At 32.6% G+C, this 25,381-nt stretch overlaps 1 protein-coding gene across 1 annotated transcript in view; it reads right to left on the bottom strand.

Annotated features, from left to right (window-relative positions):
• Positions 1-2,791: 2,791 nt before the first annotated feature.
• Positions 2,792-25,381, bottom strand: part of LOC132746167 (uncharacterized) — a 44,017-nt gene continuing 21,427 nt past the window's right edge. The window contains exons 14-21 of the mRNA XM_060735244.1: positions 24,838-25,041; positions 24,434-24,604; positions 23,477-23,545; positions 23,040-23,177; positions 22,279-22,374; positions 16,431-16,532; positions 13,312-13,448; positions 2,792-6,322 (exon numbers count right to left, since the gene is read on the bottom strand). Coding sequence (XP_060591227.1) covers positions 4,801-6,322; positions 13,312-13,448; positions 16,431-16,532; positions 22,279-22,374; positions 23,040-23,177; positions 23,477-23,545; positions 24,434-24,604; positions 24,838-25,041 — 2,439 coding nt within the window. The 3' untranslated portion in view covers positions 2,792-4,800. The remainder of the gene's footprint in view (positions 6,323-13,311; positions 13,449-16,430; positions 16,533-22,278; positions 22,375-23,039; positions 23,178-23,476; positions 23,546-24,433; positions 24,605-24,837; positions 25,042-25,381) is intronic.

Here is a 25,381-nt window from a genome sequence, read left to right as displayed (position 1 = left end):
TTCAAAACATCCGCATCATCATTATTTTCAGCGTAAAAATTAAAATCATAACCCCAGTCATCATCATCATAATGATAATCATCATAATTAAGGATCATAATCATTCAACTTTTTTTAGCTGAAAATTATTGTCATTTACCCCTCCTCTTATATCGTCCACATCATCATCGTTATCATCAGATCATCTCTTTTGTCACCATCTTAATGATCAATATAGCATTTGCAGGGTGGCTGAACTTCAGCATATTATCATAATATAAAGAGTGTTCGTAATGTTAACCTTTTAAAAACGTGTCCAGACGCATCCACTACAGTAGATGAATTTCATGAAGTATGAAAAGATCAATGTATGCTTTCAATCTTTGCCTTTTCCGACTTTTGTTTGCAACAATCAAAACCGCAGTTGTACTGAATATGTTTAAAAAAAATGCAAGAATGGTTTGAACGACATAAATAACTTTCTTCCATAAGAAATGTGACACTTTCAGATTCGTTCATTTCCTAAAAAAATACTAAATTTCGAATTTCTCAATACGAAATGAATGCATAGATTTTGATGACTGCTTATAATGCAAAATTTAACATGGAAATTGTTTCAGAAAAATAATAATATAAATTTTAGAAATTTCACTTCAGTGTTATTACATCCTTAATTACAATATACAGGATCTTTAACAAGAAGACAAAATCAGCAGAATTTTTTTTTATATATTCGTGTATGAATTAAACGATGCATTTCATTCAATTCTTATCAACAACAGCAAACACCGTTACGGTGTACAATTTGTCTTCTTAATTCTTTCAACGTTATGTTTAATTTAAAAAATCGTAAATATGGAAAATTAAAAAAACAAATTTCTTAAATTAACGTTTTTTATATAGGTCTTTAGTTTGTGTGTGTGTGTGTGCGTGCGTGCGTGCGTGTATTTGGGTTTATTTATCCTCGCCGCCGGTATAGCTTCCTCACATGAATGAATCCAAAGTCCCTGTCGGGATTCGAACCCACAGTGGTCAGGGGCAAGTGGTTTGAAGTCAGTGGTTAAGGTCGTTGACTTCAAACCACTTGCCCCTCACCGCTGTGGGTTCGAATCCCGACAGGGACTTTTGATTCTTTCATTTGAGGAAGCTATCCAGCTAGCTCACGGAACGTCGGTGGTTCTACTTAGGTGCCCGTTTGTGCCTGAAATAATGCACGGAAGTGCACCTGAGGTCTTCTTCCACCGTCGCGATATGACCTATACTGTGTCGATGTGAACAAACAAAAGTATAAAACCATATGGGCGAGCATATTTTATTATTGGGAAAACTACACTTTATTAATAATTTGCATATTTGGCTAAGTGAGTATAATATTTCCTACTGCAAATCGGTAACAGTTCCCATAGATAGGGCAGGAATGGGGCGGGATTATATCCAACACTACGTTTAAAAGCTGTATTTTAAAAGTTCTACCTAATTCAAAAAAGGGGAAGACGCTTATACGCGTGCGTCTTCTATTGTGGACCAACACATTGAATAAAACTTTATAACCCTTATAACTTTGTTTGAATTCTTTATTTCATATATACAAAACACTCGTAAGGTTAACTCAACCTTAGTAAGACGCCTGGGAACATAGTTTATCCTCTTCAGTTAGGCCATCATTATAAATAACTCATTTACTGTGATGAGTAAAGTTTTAAAAGAGGAGACTAGCTAATTTAACATACGCACCATTTATATATATATATAGATTGTAGTTTTCATAAGATTAATTAGATATAAAATAATTATTCATTTAAAAACAAACCAGCTGTTAAATATTTTTCACAGGGGATAAGAATGCAGCTATCAGAGGAGACAGCGAAGGTCGACCAATTTAATGCTGGACGCAGGAAAAGAAAGCGAAACTATGAGAAAAATCAATTATGCTATAAAATACATTTCTGTTTCTATTTATTTCTATATTTTTTCCAAGACAGCACAACTCAAATATTCAATATTTTTACACCATATAATATGCATGATTCAATGTCGACATGTCATGCTATAATGGAAAGGACACAAATTTAAAATCTTTAAAATCGTCCAAAAAGGAAATTACTCATGAAATAATGATGCTAGAGCATTGCCTGTCGTGCATGATGTGAGTTATGACAAAAAACAATTATCTTAAATCTAGAGTATATACTATTAGTAATAACAAAAGTAATACTTGTTAAAATATAACAATTTTCAAATTATTAAAGGTAAGAAATTAAATGATACCAAACACATTTGTGAAGTCTGACTTTTATCCTTGATTAAATAAAGAAGTTACAGAAAATAACAAAGACAATTCTAAGTTAAACGGTGAAATAATTCAATATCGAACTTTTCATATTAATATTTTAATATTGGAGCTGATATGAAACCTAAATCCTTTGAAAAAAAATAAAGAAAATATCAATTTTATACAATATATCCAAGTTCAATAGAAAAATAATTCATGAAATATTAATGCTTGAGTTATCAATCTTGCCACACATGATATGGATGATAATAAGTAACACATATTTGATGTTTTATGTAAATACTTTTAGAAATGAAGAAGTAAAACACAAAAACAAACAAACAAAACATAAATCAACGGCATACACAAAGCAACAAAAAAATGAATAAAGTAATGTATTAATTTTGGGTTTGTGAATATTGAAAAATGGATTCTAAAATAAAATTAGAATATGCTCATGGAGCTTGAAAATAAAAAAATAACTTTGCTTTCATTGTGTGTTTTTTTTTTTTTTTTAATTTGTTTTGTTTATCATTATTATTATTATTATTATTATTATTATTATTATTATTATTATTATTGAAAGAAAACAATAATACGCAAAACTACTCGAATCTACTATCTAATCTTACTTTTGTAAAAAGAATAGTACACCAACTGCATGTACAGACCGATACAACAAGTTACTGTTCAAGGCTGTTCCGAGGCTCAGCCGACGAGCCGAGAGACGGAATTATCCCTGTGTGGCGACAGTGCGTGTCCGACACTTTTTTCTGCATCCTACATAATACATGTACACAAATATAAGATAAGAGATTATAATTTTATCAAGCATTTTTGTTTTCTTTAATGCATTTGCAAAAACGTTATCAGATTAAAAGTTTTATCAAGCGCTGAGTAACATTGGATTGACAGAACATAAAACTGAACTATATCTGAAAACATTTCTGCCGACCAAAGGAGTAAATTAGTACTTTTCTAAAGCAAAGAATTTCAGATTCTAAAGTAGTTTTCTTTTTGTAGCAGAATGCACGTTGATTAAACACGAACAATTTAAGTGAAAAGTTCAATGTTAAAAACAAACTTATTTCTCTATTATCGTTTGTTTCCGTTCTGTAGAGCCAGACTAATTATTTCACCGCAGATGTCAATAACTAAATTAATAATATAGCAAAACCAGTTAGACATTTAAACTGTTAAATATAAAACAGTTGCAGTTTGTACATTTATATATACAACACATATCTCAATCCAAGCACACTCTAGTTCAATAAAAAACGACACTAACTTATTAATTTGAACAATATCAATATATAAAATATTTTCATAATTACTGGCTTGTGATGTGATTAAGATATAAAAATAATATTATTGATTAATAAAAATAATTGATTTTATAAAGAATCTATAACAATAGTTAATAATTTGACATGAATATTTTTTAATACAGAGGTATTTTACTTTAGAATGTGCTGACAATCTTGAACACTTGTATAGCCAATATCATGTTAATTTACAAATCAAAACACATGCATGTGTAAATCTATAGTAAACTATAAATTTGCATTTCTTCTGACAATTTTGATCCAATTTTATTTTTATTTATTTTTTTATAATATGTCATTAGAAAGATAAATTACAGAAAAGATTTTGAATATGACTCCTTACAATTTAAGTACAAACACACTTTACATGCATATATATGAATAGCAAGGTGTTATCATCATCACACACACACACACGCACACACACACGCACGCACACACACACACACACACACACGCACACACACACACACACACACACACACATAACATATCTAATTAGTTTGCCTGATATCAGTAGTGAACGTTATAAAGATAACCACACATAACATATCTAATGAGTTTGCCTGATATCAGTACTGAACGTTATAAAGATTATATCAACACACATATACGCACAGACGCACGCACGCACGCACGCACACACACACACACATTAAAACATACACAAACACATGCATGAACACATATACATTTTTATAAACTTTGAATGTCTCATCATAGTCTCGTCCGAGCCTGGTTACATTGCATTAAAGGCTACGATCATGAATGGTTTTCCTGACATATTTCATTATGTTACTTCAAGTCATTTTGTTGTTGATTTCAAAATTTAAAGACAAAAAACTCATGTTATTTATTGAGTTCATTTCAATAGTACATCATTAGATTATCCGTTTATGCAATTTCTTTTTACCAGTCCAAATTTTGTTTGTATGTATATTGAACCAGTTAAAGTCCATATATTCATCACATTTGATAAGCTATCTTTCTGGAGTAGCCTTGCTTCATATGCTGAGTCACTTCTATACTTTGTCAGATAAAAAGTCATTATTTGAGATACACATTTCTTAATTCGTCCGTTGTTATGTTTAGAAAAAGATTCCTTAGAGCATGTCGGTGAATAAATTTGTAGCCACATATGTCTATACAATTGTTCAAATTAATTCAGGCCTTTACATATATAATTGCCAAGTGACCATATATTACAAACAATAAATCAATACGTCAAATTTCTGAGTTGGCGAATTTTTGCATGATAACTGCAGCATTTTTGTCGAAACCAACAATGTTAAGAATGAAAGGATTTTGATCATCTGCAATGGTGTTGTCAGTGGATAACAGCGAAACAACGATCAATTTTGCTTCAGGTATTTCCATTTCCTTTTGATATTCAGTCAGAGCTTCAGATGCATTATGACACTTTGTTTTGTCGTTGTCGGAATACACTATAAAAACATCAAATTTCTTTTTCTCTTCCAGAGCCCAACGAACTGGAATAGAAACATCAGTCTCGCCGGCTTTTAATTCACTTATTTTCTGGCTTACAATCTCCAATTTGTCGTTTTTTTCTATTGTTAGTTCTTTTAGACCATCAGAAAATCCAACAATTTTGCATTTTTCTTCAGTGCGAATTGTTAGCATCATCATAACCGCTGCAGCCTGTTTATAGTTAATTGTAGGACAAATAGTGCATTTTGTATCCATATGTTCGCTACCAGAAATCGCTATCAAGAAGCGCTTTTTACTCGACTGAACGGTATTGAATGATCGATAAAAGGCTTCATTGAGCGCCCGACAGATGTTTTGGTTCACATTCCATTCTACGTTACGACTATTGACCCTAGCGTTCTTAGTTTTAGTTTTCTCTTGTTGTTTTCCGAGTTTGTACGACAATAAAGTAATTAGAATTCTGATTGGATGAATCTTTTCAAAACATAAAAATTTCTCGTCATTAAGTATCGCAATCATTTCTTTTTCGCATTCTGACCCCTCGTTACAAAGGCCTTTAGAAGCCATCAGATTGATATTGAGAATCTTTTTTTCCGCTGTCATGTTTGACATAATCGCTTTACAAACCATGGGAATCATCGGTCTCTGTGTTGGAATATGCTCTCGCTCCAGATTATACTCCTTAATAAGTGCCTCGAGTTTCACATCAGTGCATGTTTTTGCTATTTCTGTACCTTCTATGTAGTTCAGAAATTTTAAAATACTTTCATTTGGCCTTTCCATACTTGATGCAAAACTTTTTGCTTTATTAAAGTCACCATAAAGATATTTCTGAACTACTTTCATGAAATCATCTTTGAACTGTGGATGTGCGTTCTTTAATATGTCAGTATGCGACCAGGTCTCTTCCTCCTTATACTTCTCTCCTTCCTCATACTTATAGGTTGTTTGCATTTTACGTGACTTGTATTTTGTCAAAAATCGAGCTAAAACAACTGGATATTTAGCCTTTTCTTCGTACCACTTGATTATAGCTCTACGATGTGCTCTTCCCCAACCTTTGGATCCTGACCGCAAACTTTCTTGTTTGCAATAATTGACAAACAAAAATAAATGTGTCGGCAAATGGCATATCGCACTGAGTTCTTTATATGCTTCTTTCTTTGTTTCCTTATCGTTAGATCTTGCACATATTGCAAGTGCAAATATCAAATAGTTTTGTCGCCATGATCTGCCATATTTACTTATAGTAGATAATTGTTTCACCACCTCTACTCCTTTCCCAGCACCAATAAGTCTGAAATTATAGGCGTATGTATTAAAAGTAAGCGCATTTTATATCTCTACAAACAATGTTTTGAAACTGTTATTTCTAACTTTGTTAAACATCTTATGGTTGCAACGGATAATTTATATGAACATTTTTGTGAGTTGATTTTACTCCTTTCATCTTCGTTGATCTCTAAAAGCATCTTTTATTATTTTTTACAAACATTATAATGTTAGTTTTTATACTGTGTTTGTAGTGTTTTGCAATTTACTCTCTCACATACTCAAATGTATCTTATCACTTAAAGAATGAGAAAATGATATTGCAAAATAATATGGCATGATTTAATTATAGAACTGTTGAACTTCTGTGTTCAATTTTACTCGCCTGGAGACGTTTAAGATGTTTAACATGTTTTTCGTTTACTTATTATAATAGCAAATTCCTGCCCGCCCGCCTGTCCGTTCCGACACAAGTGCCATTATTGTTTTGTTTTGCTTTTTTTTTGGAAAATAATGCTTATAGGGTCTTAGAGATCAACAGATCAAAGGAATCAGATTAACTCAGAACGATTGTCTGTCTGTTGATGTAAGTACATTGAAATAGCTGCCTGTTTCTTTTTCCCACTTCAATTCAACCCATGTTTTTACTCGCTTAAGTAAAAACAGTGCATATCAATTTCAGTACACTCTTTGCGACATGTACGAAAAAGGTGCCCTCTTTGCACATACACAGATTATTCTCAACTGAAAGCAAGTAAGCAATATATACTAATCTAGGTAATATTCATTCATCCGATAAATGAGTGTATGTCGCGAGGAAAAGAAGTATACCCCGATACACTAGAATTTTTGTCTTTCTAAGGAGTGTGTCCATTTTTCAATTACTGCATCTTTAAAATAAGCAACACAAAATCGCGATGTTTCGCTACACCCACCGTCTCGCTCTCTAGACCAAAATTTACAAATGATTTGATTATGTAAATAGCATATTTTTGTATTATCTTTGGACAAATAAATAGTTGAAATGCATTTTAAATTCATAGAAAAACATCTTACTTTGCTCTTTGCTTTTGAATTTTTCTGTCACATATTCCATCTTTCTCATTTTGTTTCTTGTTAAGCACTTTATTAATTAAATACCTTCCGTTTTCTTATCATATTTTTCTTGAAAAAACGGCGGAATAAAAAATCGAGTATGCGACCAAAAAACTTAATTTTACGCACTACTGGTATTTACGTAAAATAAAAGTTATAGTATTTTGGCGTGCTGTTGTCTGATTTGATTGAGAACGAGTTAAGAAGTCAATAACATGGTAAAACACATTCACAACATTTTACCCAGAATCGTTTTATTTTTCTGTTGTATAAGTAATCGATAGCTACACAATATTAAACTTTCCATTTCATAATCAATTCTCAAAGAAAAGAGGTTCTAATCGAGATTAGCATTACTTTCAAATCTCTCGGTAGTCATTTATATTTTCAATGCAAAACTGACCGATTACAAACTGATGTTCCATAGATGTCTGTATCTGTAGTATATAGCCCTTGTACACGCCAGAATATCCAACAGCCAAAGCCTGTAACGTATTTTAAGTAAGCCTTTGCCAATTACAAACTAAACGAAACACTTCGTAGATTTGAAAATAAATCTTTTTGAACATTTAGAAATAACTACCAACTTCTTATATTACAGAAAAAAACGATTCTTGAAAAAAGATTGTATTATACTATTTTACTGAGTTCTCTCTCAAATACTCAATTCTTAATACAACGAAAATCATATTAAAAAAGTAAAAATTGAATTGAATATTACTTAATTAATACAGTTAAAAGGGTACCCGTGCTTTTAATTAAATAGAGAGAAGGTACCTGTGACCAGAAACCTCGGTAGCAAAGAGATAATCTGTGTCGCTACGAAGCCGAAAGTAAGGTGTTTTTTAATGATTTTGAGATTCATATTTTGACATTTTATCTATATTTGCCAAAAGATAATATAAAAATGGATACGTGTAAAACGTACGATGTGTACGAATGTGTAAGAATAATTGGTTCATTTGGAGGCGGTAGGTGAGGCAAAACATCACGATTTTGTTTAGCTTACTGTTGGATTGAAGTAATTGAAAAAAATGAACATATTCCCTAGAACGATATAGACATATTAAGACATACTAGTGTTTTGTGGTATACTTCTTTTAAACTTAACATTCCACCTTTTATCAGTAAAATAAAATTTACTAGATTGGTGCAATATGTTGCCTACTTGTTTTCAGCAGAGAATGACCTATGTATGTACAAAGACACGTGACAAGGGTTTACGCATCATTTTTCCGCGTATCGTCGATAATTTATCATCGTGCGCGCAACACCGTATCATTCTTACGTAATCTTCTGAAAAGTGCAAGAGGTTAGTTCAGAAATGCGAAAATTTCTTACTAAAATTGATTCTATTTAGAGAGTTTGCATACATCACGGATATTTTGAATGTTTCATCTATGTGTGTAAAACCAATTGCAACAATATTTGTCTATTATAACCTGAAACTAATGAAAACACCTTTATACATGTAAAACACTTGCGTTCTTGATGCGTACATTTTTCATCCTTTTCCGAAAGTATAGTTGTCGGAAGAAGTATCATATGTCAAATAATCACAAAAAGCATTGACACGAGCTGATCACATACCAATTTTATACAATTTTATACACAATATGCAAAATAATGTTGTAAAATCAAGAAAACTTTGATAAACGTGGTACCGCATCATGCAGAACCATGGCACCGCTTCTTTTTGCGCTTAAATACTGCATACATGTACTTTGAAAAGCTGCACGCCTCCATATGAGCAAAAATATTTCGATAAAATCAAACCTGAGAAAAATGTACTTAAATTTTAGGAAAGGTAAAAAGATTCAAAATTCTAGTAAAAATGGACATGTTATGTACGATTAATGGCCGAATTTTTCAGTATGTATAATTATATTTCTTCAGTATAACTAACTTAGTAAGGGCTATTTTGCATATTTTGACCTCTTTATAGTAATTTAAATAGATTGCAAATGCTATTGATAATGTGTAAATTGCATTCTTTTGGTAACTTTACAATATTATACTGTTAAATACAATTTTAAATTTTCATGAAAATAAACATGAATCTGGAGGTGTGCTGCTTGAAATGCGTTTAACCGTTTTTTTGTGGTTATTTTTATTGTAGACAAGAAAAGGTACATGTTTGGTTACCAGTAAAGGTAAGCGGGGCAGTGGATGACCTTGGCCTGGAAGCAATCTGCACCTTTATAGTTTTTTTAAAGATAATTTCCTTTTAAAATTTTATGATTTCGTAGCAGTCATTATGTCTGTTGTGAAGTTAAACTTTTATTTTGACTCGCGAATTGCATATTATTTGCTGATAATAGTAATTGAACTTGAACTCTCAAATTTGCTAATACAATGCACAAGCAAACCGAAGCTCGTATTTCTCTAACAGTCTTTCTTTTATATTTGAATTTTAGTTACTTAACTAATTGACAGGACACGTAACTTACTCATGTTACTGAGCTTAGGAAAGGCGGCAACTATGTGCTTGAGTAATTCTCCCTTTATTTATATCTGTGTCGGTTTGCTCGTATGTTTTGACACTGTTGATACTTGTAGTTCCAGTTATTGATAGGCTATTTTAAAACTTATAGATAACTTTAACCACAACAATGTAAGTTTCATGCTCAAGGAAACATAGGATGGTCGCTGGCGGCGTTCGAGCTCACGCCTTGACAAGCGATGCCAGAATTGCAAGTCCGACGTTTCAGTCCAGAAGTCAAGGGTTCGATTCCTAACTCTTCCAATGTATTTACTCAAATTCTTAAGTTTTATAAATATTTAACTTATAAACATTTCATTTACATGATAATTGACAAATAATAAATTGTACGGTTCGAGTTGGTAGATTGAAAAGCTTTTTTAGAACTCTCGTCGTAAGCACTATCTCAAAGAGTATGTGTAAAATGGTAACAATTATTTATGCATATTTGTGCTAAATATACATAACATTTTCAATATAAACTTGCTTCTTTACAATTATAAGAAAGTTAGCAATTTTCACTCAGGTTGCCCTAATCGAATTGATCTCAAAACTCAAATTCTTTCGAATATGACCGTGGTCCCATAAGTTTACGCCGGACAAATAAAAGAACCAGTTTTACTTCTAGAACTGAAGCATCTTTAGTATTTATGCATTTTCCTCCGGTTTGTAAATGATTATATACATCTACAAGCTTCGCCACACAGATTGGCAACAATAAATAAATATAAATAAGATTATTCAGCATTAGGTAAGGCATCATAATGCCATGCAGGTCTAGCGCTAATGTATACGGTGTCACAATTTTCGGTGCGGATCCATGATACGGTACGAAGAACTCGGTCATTTGTCATGCTTTTATGATTTTTTTTTTTAAAAAATCAACAGTATAAATTTGTGTACAATATTCTGTGTATACATATCTTTGATGCTTACATTTATACTAAATAATTTTTTTGACTGACAACAGAATTTTCTCATTTTAAAAGTATTCCAAATGATAATTTTCTCAAGCCAGCTCTATCTGTTTTCATTAAAACAAGAAATCATACAAGTTTTTGATAAATACTAGGTAAAACCATAACCTTCAATGATCATAATATTCTGTAGACACACTTTTATTAATACACTTACTTCAAATGGTGACTTTCAGGTCATTTTCCATCATGCATGTTGTGTTTATATGGGGTTTTTTTATCTCAAATGATACTGTGCTGTGCGCGGGATGATAAATTAACGACGGTACGCGGAAAAAATGACTCCGTTTTAGTTGATTTCGCAAAAAAAGCTACCGATATTGATATATAATTCACTGTAAAAGCTATGAAATCTTGAATTGTTCTTGAATTGTTCAAATAATAAACATATTGCAAAGGTAATGTGTTTCGTTTTACCATCTTTACTACTAACAAACATACAAAGTTTTCAGATGCTGTCCATGGCAAGTCTATGGCAAAAATACTCCCGATTTCAATCTAAAGATTATCACTTAGCATTCATATTGAATTTTCTGAACTAAGACTCAACATCATTATAATCATCCCTTTCATCATCATAATCAATATCATCATTATCTTAATTGCCACAGTCTTTATCATTACAATTGTCATAATTTTAGTTGTCTCTTAGCGCTGATTCGGATATTATGAGGGATCAATAGTCAGACACTATCCGAGTTTTTTTTTCAAGGAAGACTGGATTGGTAGCACAGGGATATGATAAAAAGTGTGTTAAAATTGACAAAGATGACATAAACAATGCTGTCTTTCTTAAAGTTACATTTTTGGCCATGATACCTTCTTTTAAACCGTATATGTCTTGTCTCGGCAGAGATCTTGATAAAAAAAGTATAAATGCACAACAGCAGCACCTGAAATAGCACACCTGATTTGAAGCGAGGCACCGATAGTGCTTAAGTGTGCGTTGAGTAGGCAAAATAAGGCACATGCCAATCGAGAAAGTTCTTAGTCACCCGAATGGACCTTTTAAAATTTGACACAATTGTCAATGTGCTGTTTCACCCTTTCTCGACCAAATGGAAATCAGATCTTTTACTGATCTGAGGTGTTGGTTACAGGTAGCAAAGTTCAAATTTGGTTCCGATAAAGAATGTCTTATCTTTTTCGAAAGGTTGTTTATCTATGTTAGGTCAGGATTATTTTCAGGACTTGTCATTATGCATTTTTTTTTACTTTGTGTTACTTTGTATCTTTAAGTTTAACAACAATTTGTGTTTTTACCAATTATTCCTGTTACATCATTTAATATCATTTATTTGTTTTGCATATTATTTATTAAAAAAAAGTAAACAAAATAAACTAAAACTGCCACTGTCATGGCGTGAATACCCAAGCATACCACTTTGACAGAATTAACAGTGGCCATTTAGAGCTCAAGGACAAACTCCCTGCCAAATCTGAGGTTACTAAGCCAGTGCATTGCTAAGTTATGTATTATACATGCTTCAAATGTGAAAATGTCAAAATCAATACACTGCGGACAGGCATTCTTAAGCATTTTAGCAGACAAGCTTATTATAGTAAAATCCATGTGACTTTGACCTTTGACACAGTCACCTTAAAATCAAAAGGGGTCATCTTCTAGTCAAAAACAACCTCAATACCAAATATGTTTTCAAGACTTTTGACCAAAGCATTCTTAAGCAATTGAGCGGCCAACCTTTTAAGTCAAGGCCCCTGTGACCTTGACTTTTGACCCAGTGACTTCAAAATCAATAGGAGTCACCTAATGGCCATGATGAAACTCCATGCCAAATATAAAGACTGTGGGGCAAAGGATTCTTAATGATTGGGCGGACAAACATTTTTTTGAAGTCGAAGTCCCTGTTTCCTTGACCTTAGTCCCAGTGACCTCAAAATCAATAGGGGTCACCTTCTTATTATTCATGACTAACCTTCATGCCAAATATGAAGACTTCTAGTCAAAGGAATCTTAAGTTATTGGGCAACAAGATTTTTTAGTCAAGGCCCCTGTGACCTTTACCTTTAACCAAGTGACCTCAAAATCAATAGGGATCATCCTCTCATCATGACTAACCTCCATGCCAAATATGAAGACTGTGGGTCAAAGGAATCTTCAGCTATTGGGCGGACAAGCTTTTTGAAGTCAAAGCCCCTGTGACCTTGACCTTTGACCCAGTGACCTCAAAATAAATAGGGGTCATCTACTTATCAAATGAATCTTAAGTTATTGGGCGGACAAGGAAAAACCGACGGACAGCCGGACGGGGAGACGGACGGACAAGCTGATTCCAGTATACCCCCTTACAACTTCGTTGTACGGGGGTTTTATTAGTTTAAGTATTTAATCAATTGTCTTTAAAACTTACTTTGCCTAAAAATTACATTCTCGTTACAGAGATGAGTAAAAGCTTCTTTACATATAACAAATATTACTATGAAATTCTAAATACTCACCTGTCTATACACTCAGCTTTCTTACGATATGGATATTTGTTATGCGGATTATATGACAATTCAGACCCTAGATATATAAACCGGTTAAAACATTCCCAGTCATTCAACTTGTGTGTATTCATGTCAAACCTGTTTCTCTGAAATAAAAAAGTTATTAGGTATCCATGTTGACATAGAATCGTTACGTGGCAGATATATACCATCATAAAACAACAGATTGCTCAAAAGTAAAAAAAACAAAACAATATTTTATGTGAATAAATAAGATGTTTGTATAGAACAACTTTTGGTAACATATGTCATGGTTTAAAAGACTAAACTATTACTATATTTGAAAAAAATGATAACTCGGATGAACGAGCCGAGGTGCGTCAGTTAAGTTACAGTTTGTACTGTCTCTTATAAATAGTCTCCATCAAACCGGCTCTATGATTTCCATTGTGAATTTGATTTTTAGCTATTCGTGGATGAGCACAGTTTCAGATTATTTTTATTTCTAGCGCAAAGTATCAAACATTTCATTTGTGACATATTTCCTGTGGATTATATCTTGTTGTGTATAGTTATTTTGAAAAACTGTAAATGCGTATACATTAAATTCATAGTAAATGGTTAAAAAATTGTTTTAAAAAAGGTTATTGTTGATATAATTATAAAGATTATATTACTATGATACCTCGCACCTTAGTGCATTTTAGAATAAATCGTTAATTAATTATTTTCAGTTAAATTGTAGCAAAGTGATAGAACCTTGAACTGATTGTATCAATGTTAAATCAGGATCAATACAACTGTTATATCATTAAAAATCAAAAATACCATGAAAATGATTTTTTAACACTGACAGATCAAATAAAGGACTCTGTATTGGATTCTTAAGCGCTGCAATTCAGGTCAATAAAAAAAACTTATATACCAAATTTGGAGTCACTACAAGTGATAAAGTTATGCTCTGGATAAGCCTTTTAAGTAAGAAAATTAACAAAAGGAAATAAATAAAAAATAATGAAGTGCAGTGTACAAGTTATTGTGCTCTGCAATTCTTCTGAATGAGATCCATCATCCTATGAAAGTCAATAGCTTTTAAAGTGTAGATTAGTCCGGTCAAAAAAAATATTATTAACAAAGGGCAAAAACTCTAAAATCATGAAGTTCAGAGTCCTCGTTCATCTTTCTCAATGAGATCTATCATCTTAAGAAGTTTCAAGTCCATAGCTTATGTTGTTTATGTGAAAGGGCCGGGATATAAAAAAGTAAGACAATAAACAAAGGGCAATAACTTAAATTCATGAAGAACAGAGTACCAGTTCTTGTGCATTGCACTTTATCTTAATGAATTCTTATCTTAATGAAATATATCATCCTATGAGGTTTGATGTCCATAACTTTAATAGTTTACGAGATATGGCCCGGTCATAGAGTATGAAAACTAACGAAGGACAATAACTCAAAAAAGAAGTGCAGAGTAGTGGTTTTTGTGCACTGCCCTTTTTCTTAATGAGATCTATCTTCCTATAAAGTTCAAAGTTCAAAGTTGTTAAGATAGGAATGAAGAAAGCCTTTTTTTAAATAATATTTGGGCTTGAAATATTACCTCGAGAGTGTTATACATTTTTAATAAACTTTAACCTGTGACCTAGTTTGGACCCAAGCAATTATAGAAGCAACTTTTCAGACGATATTTTGAAAGATAATAGTACCTCTGTGACCTATCTTTTGATCCTAAATGAACCATAATTGCTAAACATCTGTTCTGAAAAATCCCAGGGTTTTTGGGAGACAATGTTTCTCTAAGAGTTTTACGAAGCAAAATCCATATTTTGCTGTGTGACCTAGGTTTATTTCCCATGTAGCCAATATGTGCACTTGACCTAATTTTTATTTAAACCCCCTATCTGACCAATTTCAGACTTAAAAGGAATCCTCATGAGTAAAAACACTATGTTTTTCAATATTTGCACCATGTTACCTACTTTTTGTTTTCTGGTGATCAATACTGGTTCTTGAGCTAAAATCGTCAAAACAATCAAGACTATATCTAAAGATATTCAGACCGAAACAGAAGCATTTAGAGTGTTAACAGGGTTTTTACAAATTCGGGTTGTGTAACTTAGTTTTTGACCCTAGATGACCAGTAATCAAACGAATAAGTAATCATATAAAACAACGTTTCTGACAAATGTTCTGTATATTGGGGCACAAACATTACCCTCATGGCAAGAAAATTCATCGCGGTTTCAGAGTAGAAGTTGCTTGAAAAAATAAAAGACACACGGACGCTTTAACAAACGATGGACGACGGACAAGTTGTGATAACAAAAGCTCACATTGACAACTTTGAGACAGATGAGGTAAAAAACAAAATATGCAAAAAAAACATCCTAGAAAATAACAGAATTTGGTTGCCACATGTATCATGTCACTAAAACATAGAAGATAAATGTGAAGGCTTTTCTATTTCAAACTCAAAAATTTGTTTGTTTATTTTTTATATACTATTTAGTATTCAAGTTAAACTGTTGGGAACACATGTTAAATTTTGGACAAGTTCAATTCCGCTTAAGATGTATTCCTTTATATACGGCGGCGGAGTGCTATGGTTTGGATACCGAAATTGTTTAAACTTCAATCTTAAGAATGATAATTTTTCTCCTTTATAGTTTTGTTACATCTTCATTCGTTATGAAATAAAACGTTCTTCGCCTCTCTTTGACATTCAACCACATGAGTTCCAGTGCATCGAAACTTTAAATTTATGGTCACACGGAAATCGAAAAGGATTCATGCACTACTTTCTTATCTTGCTGGCATTTAATGCAATGGGTTTAACCACTAGATGTTTACTCAGCATGTTGTAAAATTTGTGTCAAAAGTATTTATTACATGAAGCGTCATATCAATACATGTACACGAACAAGGCCCAAATCATACATGCTTGAAATAGAGTCGAGGGGATATGCGTTTATGGCTTTCACTAATTTATACCATATTTCATAAGCGAGCCAATATTTAAAAATTGGAAACATGATGATCCCTCGGAAGCATTAATCACAACAAAGTTACATGAAAATTGCAGACTCGGTTTGATTGAGTCTGTACAAATGATACATAAATCTTACCGCTATATTATATGGTGCCGTTGGATGCCATTCCGGTTTGGATTCATGATTGTCCATGTTTGAGTACCTCTTTCTTTCGATGTCCAAAGGTCGTATCTGTTCCTGTTCAAATCATATTCTAATAATCCTTTATACACATTTGTCTATTCAAAAGTAACTAAACATAATAGGTATCTAATTATTGTTAAAGTGCCGCGAATACCTGTCTCTCTGAAATAAATGAAAAATGAGGTATCCATATTGATATAGAATCATTATGTGCAGACATATGCCATTTTGAAATAAACAGAATGCTCGGAAGTAAAAAAAAAACAACATTTTATTCTGAATAAATGTGTGTATGATCTGCGTACATTAGTACCTGAACTGAGACAACTTTTTGTAACATATGTCATGGTCACTAAGACTGAATGATTTCTATATATGAAGATTGAATACTCGGATGACCGGGCCGGAGGCGTGAGTTATATTTAAGTTACAGTTTGTATTGCCTTTTAAATACAGTCTTAATCAAACGGGCTCTATAACTTCCATTACAAATTTGGTTTTAAGCTATTTGTGGATGATCGCAGTTTGAGATTATTTTAATTTCTAGCGCAAAGTACCAGACATTGCATTTGTGGCATATTTCCTGTATATCATAATAAGACAAAATACGGAAACCTTTGGGGAAAATTTGTTACGATAATATGAATGCCTAAACATTTCGACCATTTTTCACATAAACATGCAAGCAACCCGTGTACGGAGCATTTCAGAATTAATTTGATTTTTCTAGAAGTGAATGATACTCTTTCATGAATGTCTCAAAATACTGGCGCAAGAACGTCGTGATTTTTGTACGTGACGTCAACTGACCGTTACTAGTAAACAACTGCAAAAATTCAGCGTGATCGGATGACGTATCGCCATTTTGTGCACGATTATTCAAGCCTTGTGAAAATTTCTATACGAAAAAATGTCAACCTCAGAAAAACGTACGGAGCAGCGGGCAGTATTAAATTCTGTGCGATGTCTGGAATGACTCCGACTGATACCTGGAAGTTTTTGAATCAGAAGGAGGGAGTTCATAATTGTTCTAGGACACTTGTGTTTGACTGGCACAAGCGTTTTAGGGAAGGTCAGACGGAAATTAACGAAAGTGCACGAAGCGGAAGACCGGGTAACGATCAGCGCTCAAATCAAAATGTGAAGGACGTCATCGCCAAAGATCGGAGAAAGTCGATTGATGATATCACAGACACCGTCGGGCTTTGTCATGGAACTGTACATAAGATAGTGACGAAGGATTTAAACATGAATAAGGTATGCGCCCGCTTGGTACCTAGGTTACTAACAGATGAAAACAAAGCAAAGTTGTTTCTGGAATATGAACGTTACCTGAACGTCGTTAGCGTCGTCGACGTCGCGAAGTGTTCCGTACATGACATAGTGTGTAACTTTAACGGGGTGTTAAATATGTGTAACATTTATGAAAATCATTGACTCTTATATATTCATGCAGCGATTTCTCTAAATTTTAATGTGATATATGTCATTATAAAAACATACACAAAATAACAAAGTTATGGTAAGAGTTCGGGAACTTTTTGACTATACCTCGCAGAAAAAAATATTTTGGCTGATCTCGGGTGTTGCTGTCTTCAAAGTAACACAATCCCAACTGTTGAAGCTTAGGGTTGCACGCGCTCCAGTTATTCAAACCCACTTAGTTGCCTCTGACGATCACGAAAGGACAAACTGTATCTGCAGCTCTTTTGAAAGTCCAATTCAGGAAAAAGTGGAAAAAAATCTTGTTGTGTATAATTATTCATGTAAAAATCTGTAAATGCGTATTAACGTTAGATCCATAGTAAAGGGGTTAAACAATTGTTTTAAGATAATTAAACTAATTGTTGTTATGATTATAAAGATGGCGTTACTGTGATACCTCACACCCTAGTGCATTTTAGAATAAATCGTTATTCAATTATTTTAGGTAAATCGTAGCAAAGTGATAGAACTCCGCGAGTCGGATGTGTTGCCTTGTAAACAGTACAATAGCTGTTACAGGCATTTTTCTTCTTACATATAGGTTATTTATAAATATTGCTCTTACAATGTACATGTACCTTTAACCTTAGTGACTTTTGAACTGATTGTAACAATGTTACATCAAGATCAATAAAACTGTTATATTATTAAAAATTAAGAATACAATGGAAATGTTTTACAATGACATATCAACTGGAGGACTCCGTGTTGGATTCTTAAGCGCTGCACTTCAGGTCAATGAAAAAAACTAATATACCAAATTTTGAGTCAATCAAACTACAAGTGACCAAGTTATGCTCTGGATAACCCTATTAAGTAAAAGAATTAACATAGGGAAATAAATAAAAAATAATGAAATGCGGTATACAAGTTCTTGTGCACTGCAATTCTTCAGAATAAGATCCATCATCCTATGAAGTTTTAAGTCAAAAGCTTTTAATTGTAGGAGAATTAGCCCGGTCTAAAATCATGAAGTACAGAGTCCTCGTATCTCTTTCTCAATGAGATCAATCTTCTTATGAAGTTTCAAGTCTATAGCTTATGTTGTTTATGTGAAACTGCCGGGATATAAAAAAGTAAGAAAATTAACAAATTAAGAGTGTAATACATTTTTTTTATAAATTTGAATCTGTGACCTAGTTTTTGACCCATTTTTCAGACGATATTTTGAATGAAATATTACCCCTAATGTTAACAACGTTTTTCCTACCTTTGACTCTGTGACCTATGTTTTGTTAATGGCTTAACGACTTTTCTGACAAATTCCAAGGCTACTTAGGAACAAATGTTTCCTGTAGTGTATTATGATGCTATTTCCATACTTTGGTTGTGTGACCTACGTTTTGCCCCATGTGACCCATATTTGCACTTGACGTATAAACATGTCAACCACCTATCTGACCAATTTCAATGATTAAAGACTTAAACAGAAACTCTTGAGTAAAAGAACAATGTTTTTTAACAGTTGGACAATGTTACCTTGTTTTTGTTTCCGGGTGATCTATATTGGTTATTGAGCTTAAAATCATCAAAACAACCTTTCTAACTATATTCAAAGATATTTGGACCGAAACAGAAGACTGTAGAGCGTTTAAAGGTTTTTCCAAATTTGGAGTGTGTGACAATTTTTTACCCTAGGTGATCAAAAGTCAAACAATTTAGAAACCATAAAATATATGTTTGTAAAACATGAATGCCCCCTATCGGCAGCCAATTAGTCATGTGGTCAGTTTATTATGACTAACTCTTGACATAGGGAACGATAAAATCAATAGGGGCTATCTACTTTTCATGTCAAGTCACTGGGTAATTGTGACCGTAAAGTTTGAGTAGTATGAAGCAATTTTATGACAAAGTTATCACAAATCCTACCAAATAATATATGCATAACTTTTGTGATTCATGTAGGCCTCCTTAATGACAGCTAATTTGTTATATTACATAAGACGTTGAAATGTGTATATCAAAAGCGTTTTTAGTTTAATAAAAAATATCAACCAAGGCAACTTCAGTTCTTGAGTTATTGGTCGGAAACCGTTTTACCAACAAGGTCAATGTGACCTTGTCCGTTGGCCCTTGACCCCATAATAAATAGGGTCATCTACCAGTCATGAACAATCGTCATACCAAGTTTGAACTTTCTAGACGTAAGCGTTCTTTTAATTATTGATTGTAAAACGTTTTTACATTCTCGGTCAATGTGCCCTTGGTCTTTGAGCCCTTCATACCAAAATCAATAGGAGTAATGTACTCGTCATGAAAATCATAATACTAAGTTTGAAGATCCTAGGCCTAAACGTTCATTAGTTATAGATAGGAAACCTTTTTTATCTACAAGGTCAATGTAATCTTGTCCGTTTAACCCCTTGACCCCAAAATTATTAGGGTCATCTACCGGTTATGTATAATCATCATATCAAGTTTGAAGTTTCTAGGTCTAAGCGTTCGTTAGTTATTTATCGGAAACCACTTTTACCTACAAGGCCAATGTAACATTGGCCTTTGACCCCTTCACCCCAAAATCAATAAAAGTCATCCACTGGTCATGAACAATCATCGTGCTAAGTTTGAAGATCCTAGGTCTATGCACTTCTTAGTTATTAATCGGAAACCGATTTTACCTTCAAAGTTAATGTGACCTTAACCTTGACCTTGGACCCCTTGACCCCAATATCAATCGTCATTTACTGGTCATGAACAATCATAATACCAAGTGTGAAGTTCCTAGGCCTAAGCGTGTGTTTATTGATCGGAAACAATTTGGTCTAGGGACCGACCGACAGACAAATGCAAAGCAATATACCCCCTCTTCTTTGAAGGTGGGCAAACAATAGCTTAATCACAGGGAAAAAATTACAACGGACACACGTGGACATTGACGGACAATGAACGCCGAACAAATTGTGATAAAAAAGCTCGTCTTGAGCATTTTGAGTCAGATGAGGTAAAAAAAAAACGCCAATATTTTGATGCCACAAATATGTTACAAAAACGTAAAAGATAAATGTAAAGGCTTGTCTATTTTATAAGCGTAAATCCGTATATTTCAAAATTCAAACGTTTGTTTGTTTGTTGTTGGGGTTTTTTATATACATTTTTGGTGTTCAAGTTAAACTGTTGAAAACACACGTTTAATACTAGTAAACGATCAATTCCGCTTAAGATCTATTCCTTTATATACGGTGGCGGAGTGCAATTGTTTGGACACCGAAATTTTCTTTGCATCAATCTTAAGAATGGTAAGTTTTCACCTTTATAGTTTTGCTGCATCTTGAAATATGACGTTTTAATGTGCCCCACTTTAGGGGGAGGGGGGATTTAGATTAAACATCCGTCCGTCGGTCCATGCGTCCTTTCGACCGTCCGTTATCATTTTGTGTCGTGCGTAGCTCAAAAGTATTTGACCTAGAATCATGAAACTTGACAGTGATGTTGCTCAGCATGTGAAGTTTTGCACCAAGGGTTTTGCGTAAGGATTTATTCTGTTTTGTCAAAGTTATTGTCCTTGACCATTCCATCATGTTGCACTGGAGTGCTTGAGTTAAAATCAACAAACTTTACTGGAATAATGATCAACATCACTGTGAAGCTATGCATCTGGGGTTTTGCATGAGGATCTTTTTTCAGTATTGTTAGAGTCATTGCAATTTGCACTTTTTTTTACTCGTTCATGCATAACTCAAAAAGTGTTTGACCTGTTGTCCTGAAAGTTTACAAAAATATTGGTCAACATGTGTATTTTTGCACTAAGGGGTTTGTTTGTGGATTTATTCAGTAATTGTAAAGTTCTTACATTTTACTTTGTAACAGATTTTTTGTTTTCAACTTGTGCCACGTGTTGCCCGAAAAACATTTGCCCTAGAGTCATAATATTGACAAAACAGTGGAGTTTGAGGTCCCCGTGTTATGGACACATTCCTAATTTCTAGTTTCTTCTTTCTTTTTTTTAAACATTCAACCACTTGAGTACCATTGCATCGAACCTTTAAATTTATGGTAACACGGAAAATGAAAAGGATTTATGCACTACTTTTAATCTTGATGGCATTTAAAGGGTTATACCACTAGATTTTTACCCAGCATGTCGTCGTAAAGTTCGGGTCAATATTTAGTGTTTCCATCATAAAGCGTCATGTCAATACATGTACACGAACAAGGCCCTAATCATACAGAACGTACCGTGCTTAAAATAGATCCGATCAGACAAGCGTTTAATGCTTTCACTTAATGATACCATATTTAATAAGCAAACCAATATTTTACCCATATCTTTCTAGATAAAATATTTCAGTGGAATGATGTATATAAATCTTACCGCTACATATTCTGGTGCCGATGTGTGCCATTCCGGTTTCGACTCATAATATTCTATTTTTGAGTACCTCTTTCTTCCGATGTCCAAAGATCGTGTCTGTTCGAATAATATTCTAATTAAATAATCACTTATATGCATGTGTTTGTTTGTTAAAAGAAACTTTGCATAATAGATATCTAATTATTGTTGAATTGCCGCGACAAAATTTTTCTTTATTTCACAAATGTTTTTTCTCAAAATGATTTTTACGGTTTTTTTTCAGTTTTGAATAATTATTTGTTGTTTTTTTTTGCGTTTCGTTTATCGCTATCATGTCGCGTGAACCTACGATATTTTAAAATAATACAGCATTTCAAAGTTTATCATAACTCATTTATGTATCACATATGTTAGAGTTAGTATTTGTGTTATTTTGGTTCTACATAGCTCGAATTCATAAATACCACATTTTACTTGAGTTTAACTAATAACCACTTAATAAGTAATTAAGAATTGATATGTCTTTTTTAAGCATGTCATTATACAATCATGTATATTATTTTTTAAGGTTTTGAAAAACCATTTTAGTTCAGATTTATAAACTTTAATAATGTTACTGTAAACAAAGGATGCATATTACCTGAGTAGTTTAAATCACTTTCATTTTCTTTATTCACAACACAATAGCAAACTTAAAATAAACAAGGCATTCTTTTTATAACTTCATTAAAAAAATTAAAAATATGATGCTGCATACAATTGGAAATGTTAACGGTACGTACATATGCTAGTACTTCTTTGTTAGGCTGCTGGATGAATTTGACCTTGAGCTGTATACCAAACTTCTTTGTACGTCTAAATCTCATTAAAAATGTGATAAAAACCTGGAAAATATGCTCCAATTCCAAACTGTGTTCAATCTGTAAAATAAACAATACACTGATACAATCAGCAAACTATGACATGATAGATTTTTTTGAATGTTTAAACGAGTTATTGTCAGGAAGTTTAGGTCTCTACTTCAATCTGACTGATCAAAAGCAAGTCATTATAAATATGTTGATTTGTAATAGTGTAATTACTAAGATAAACAGAAAGTTTACCTAAATAATCTTCAGAAATTATCTTTTAACTGTTTGATTTTGTAGTGTCTCGGTTTTTGAGCGTGTTCTCAATATCTACTCAATAATTCGAGCCATCATAACTAATAAGCACAAACCTGCAATGTTGAGTGTGCTTCCATTGCATGCATGTGAACTGCTTCGACATTACGTATTGCTACGCCAACCTATCATTTAAAATCATAAACGGTCAAGCATTTTGTTTAATTGTAGAACAAAGATCTAATCATGTGATGAACACTTGTTGATGCACTTGGAAATATACACGTTTGTTTTTGGTAAGCGTAATAAATGAGACTGTAAAATCGAGTACATAACAGTGGTCATTTTTGCATTATGTTATAACTTGAATGCTCGATCGATATATATATATATATATATATATATATATATATATATATATATATATATATATATATATATATATATATATATATATATATATATATATAAAGTATATATATATATAATATATATATATATATATATATATATATATATATATAAGTATAATGAAGTGAAGAAGAAATCCATAGAAATCTTGTATTAAAGAGCCTGTATGTTCGGGTCAAAATGGTTAACCACACTAAGTGAAATTATATATATGTACAACAATTTTCAAGCATCGAAGAATATGTAACATATGTACTGCAAATATGTGTGCATATTACATGTAATCATCAAAATATATGCATTAATTTCTTATTGTAAAATTTGACTTAACTTTATAGAAAATAAATTTCTTATTCCCTCCTTTATTTACATGAAATTATAAATCGGTAATATCTTTATAAATAATGTTTTTTTGGAACGTACAATATTGATAAATTTTAATATGAGCATCATATTTATGATTAAAAAATTTATTGTGTTACATGATCTTTAATTAACACAATTCTTTCAACAAAGTCATTGATAAGATAAGGCATTATTTGCAATTCAATCATAAGAAGACTTCTATTGACTTTCGCAGATCTCGGTCCATCATTGTGTCAATTGTCTTCATATACATACTCTGAATGAAATATATTTTTCCAAACAAATCCAATACTTACCATTAAATTCATTATTATAATAGTCATAATAATCAAAAAGGTGCTGGAAGTCAAATGGCTGATAAAAACCAAAAAAGTATTACGATCTTTACTAATTATTTCATAATCGAACCCATCAGCCATCATTGACGATGTTGACAGCAATGACACCAGGAAACCTTTAAATTTATCCTGTAACAAAACAAAAACAACACTACGAAACATTGCCGTGTCCCACTGTATCTCTGTTTAAAACATGTATAAAGGTATATTCCAATGAGGCAGATCCCCCAATAGCGATCGAAATCAAATCAAGTAAGCTTAAATTTCACAAATCCGCAAGGATAAATGATTCATAACTAATTTATAGAAAATTAAGAATTCATGCTCATGTCATAATGATGAAATAAAACAAACAAACAAACCTCCTTTTTGCGGGCACACAGGAACGCTAAAGCAAATGCTACTAGTAAAATAGCAACGATTGGAAGAATCTTACATAAAAACGTTTTTGTAATTTTGTTCAGCATAGAAACATAAATCCCAAGCCAGTCAAATTTCTCTACATAAGCTAACAGATTGACCCATGCCAGGAAAATAGCCACTGTGCCTAAAACCCATTGCCATGTCTGAAAATGTGAATACATAAAATGAGTGTTTATTATAATATTTACATTTTTTAATTTAATAAGGAGATTTATCTTGTGAAAATAGCTCGTGAATAGAGACATGAACAAGTATCATGCGTGATATTATACAAACACACGTGTAACATACGCACACAAACACTCAATAATATGCATATACTTTTCACTTAATTTACAATTATGAAACAATAAAATCCGATGATAATGTAACGGTTAAAAGGTTGGATGATACTGTAAAGTAAGTTTAGCTCATACGTCAGTGTAATTTGGTAGTATGATCAGTCTTTATAATGTTCGTAGCTCAATTCTTATATTGAAACCC

This window comes from Ruditapes philippinarum, unplaced genomic scaffold (genome assembly GCF_026571515.1).
Source record: "Ruditapes philippinarum isolate M1 unplaced genomic scaffold, ASM2657151v2 ctg2946_1_1_1_1, whole genome shotgun sequence".
In the NCBI taxonomy this organism is placed as follows: Eukaryota; Metazoa; Mollusca; class Bivalvia; order Venerida; family Veneridae; genus Ruditapes; species Ruditapes philippinarum.
This window is presented reverse-complemented; position numbering and strand designations above follow the sequence as displayed.